Below are 1,276 nucleotides of genomic sequence, written 5' to 3' on the forward strand. Positions count from 1 at the left end.
GGAATCCTTAGCATGTCAGAAGAACAAACAGCACCTCAACATACCCCACTGTATGAACAACACCTAAAAGCGGGCGGCAAAATGGTTGATTTTGCTGGCTGGGAAATGCCCATCAACTATGGCTCTCAAGTTCAAGAGCATCACCAAGTCAGAAACGATGCAGGCATGTTCGACGTCTCTCACATGGTGGTATTAGACTTTGAAGGCTCCGGCAGCAAAGCTTTTCTTCAGCACCTACTTGCCAACGATGTCGATAAACTAAAGCTTCAAGGTAAAGCCCTTTATAGCTGCATGCTCAACGAAGACGCAGGCGTTATCGATGATTTAATCGTGTATTACCTCGCGGACAACTTCTATCGCATGGTCATTAATGCGGCCACTCGCGACAACGATATCGCTTGGATCATCAGCAAAGTGGAAGGCTTCGACCTGCACATTCGTGAGCGTGACGATTTAGCTATGATCGCGGTTCAAGGCCCTAACGCACGTGCCAAAACCCTCTCCACTCTCGATGACAAAGCCGCTGAACGGGTCGGTGAATTAAAACCTTTCTTTGGCGTTCAATTAGACAATATCTTTTTTGCACGTACTGGCTATACAGGCGAAGACGGCTTTGAAATCATGGTTCCAAATGCCATTGTAGCAGGCTTGTGGGATGTATTGCTCGAAGCAGGCATTCAACCCACCGGACTAGGAGCGCGTGATACCTTACGCCTAGAAGCGGGTATGAACCTATACGGCACCGATATGGATACGACGACATCACCACTCGTTTCAGGATTAAGCTGGACAATCGCCCTCGCCCCCGAAGAACGTAGCTTCTTAGGTCGCTCGGCACTCGAAGCTGAAGTCGCTTTTGGCCCTAAATCAAAGCTGGTTGGCCTCGTGCTAGAAGGCAAAGGCGTGTTGCGTAACCATCAAAAAGTTATCACCACAAGTGGTGAAGGTGAAATCACCAGCGGTACCTTCTCCCCCACCTTAGGTGTAGCCATTGCCATGGCACGAGTCCCTACGGATACTGGCGACAGCTGTCACGTAGAAATACGCGGCAAACAACTACCTGCACGCGTCGTCAAGCTACCTTTTGTACGCAACGGTAAATCTTGCCTTTAAGAGTTACACAGACACAACTTTTACAATCTACTCCTGTAAGGAACACATTATGAGCACAAATATTCCAGATGATTTACTCTATACAAAATCTCACGAATGGATAAGAGACAACAACGATGGCACTGTCACCATCGGCATTACTGACCACGCACAAGAACTCCTA

At 48.1% G+C, this 1,276-nt stretch overlaps 1 protein-coding gene across 1 annotated transcript; it reads left to right on the forward strand.

Moving 5' to 3' along the window:
- Window positions 1-12: 12 nt before the first annotated feature.
- LOC106820412 (aminomethyltransferase-like) lies at window positions 13-1,113 on the forward strand. Its single transcript, XM_014824931.1, has one exon. It carries the CDS (start codon window positions 13-15, stop codon window positions 1,111-1,113), a length of 1,101 nt encoding a protein of 366 aa, XP_014680417.1.
- The last annotated feature ends 163 nt before the right edge of the window (window positions 1,114-1,276 follow it).

This window comes from Priapulus caudatus, unplaced genomic scaffold, assembly GCF_000485595.1.
Source record: "Priapulus caudatus unplaced genomic scaffold, Priapulus_caudatus-5.0.1 Scaffold12998, whole genome shotgun sequence".
NCBI classification, from domain to species: Eukaryota; Metazoa; Priapulida; class Priapulimorpha; order Priapulimorphida; family Priapulidae; genus Priapulus; species Priapulus caudatus.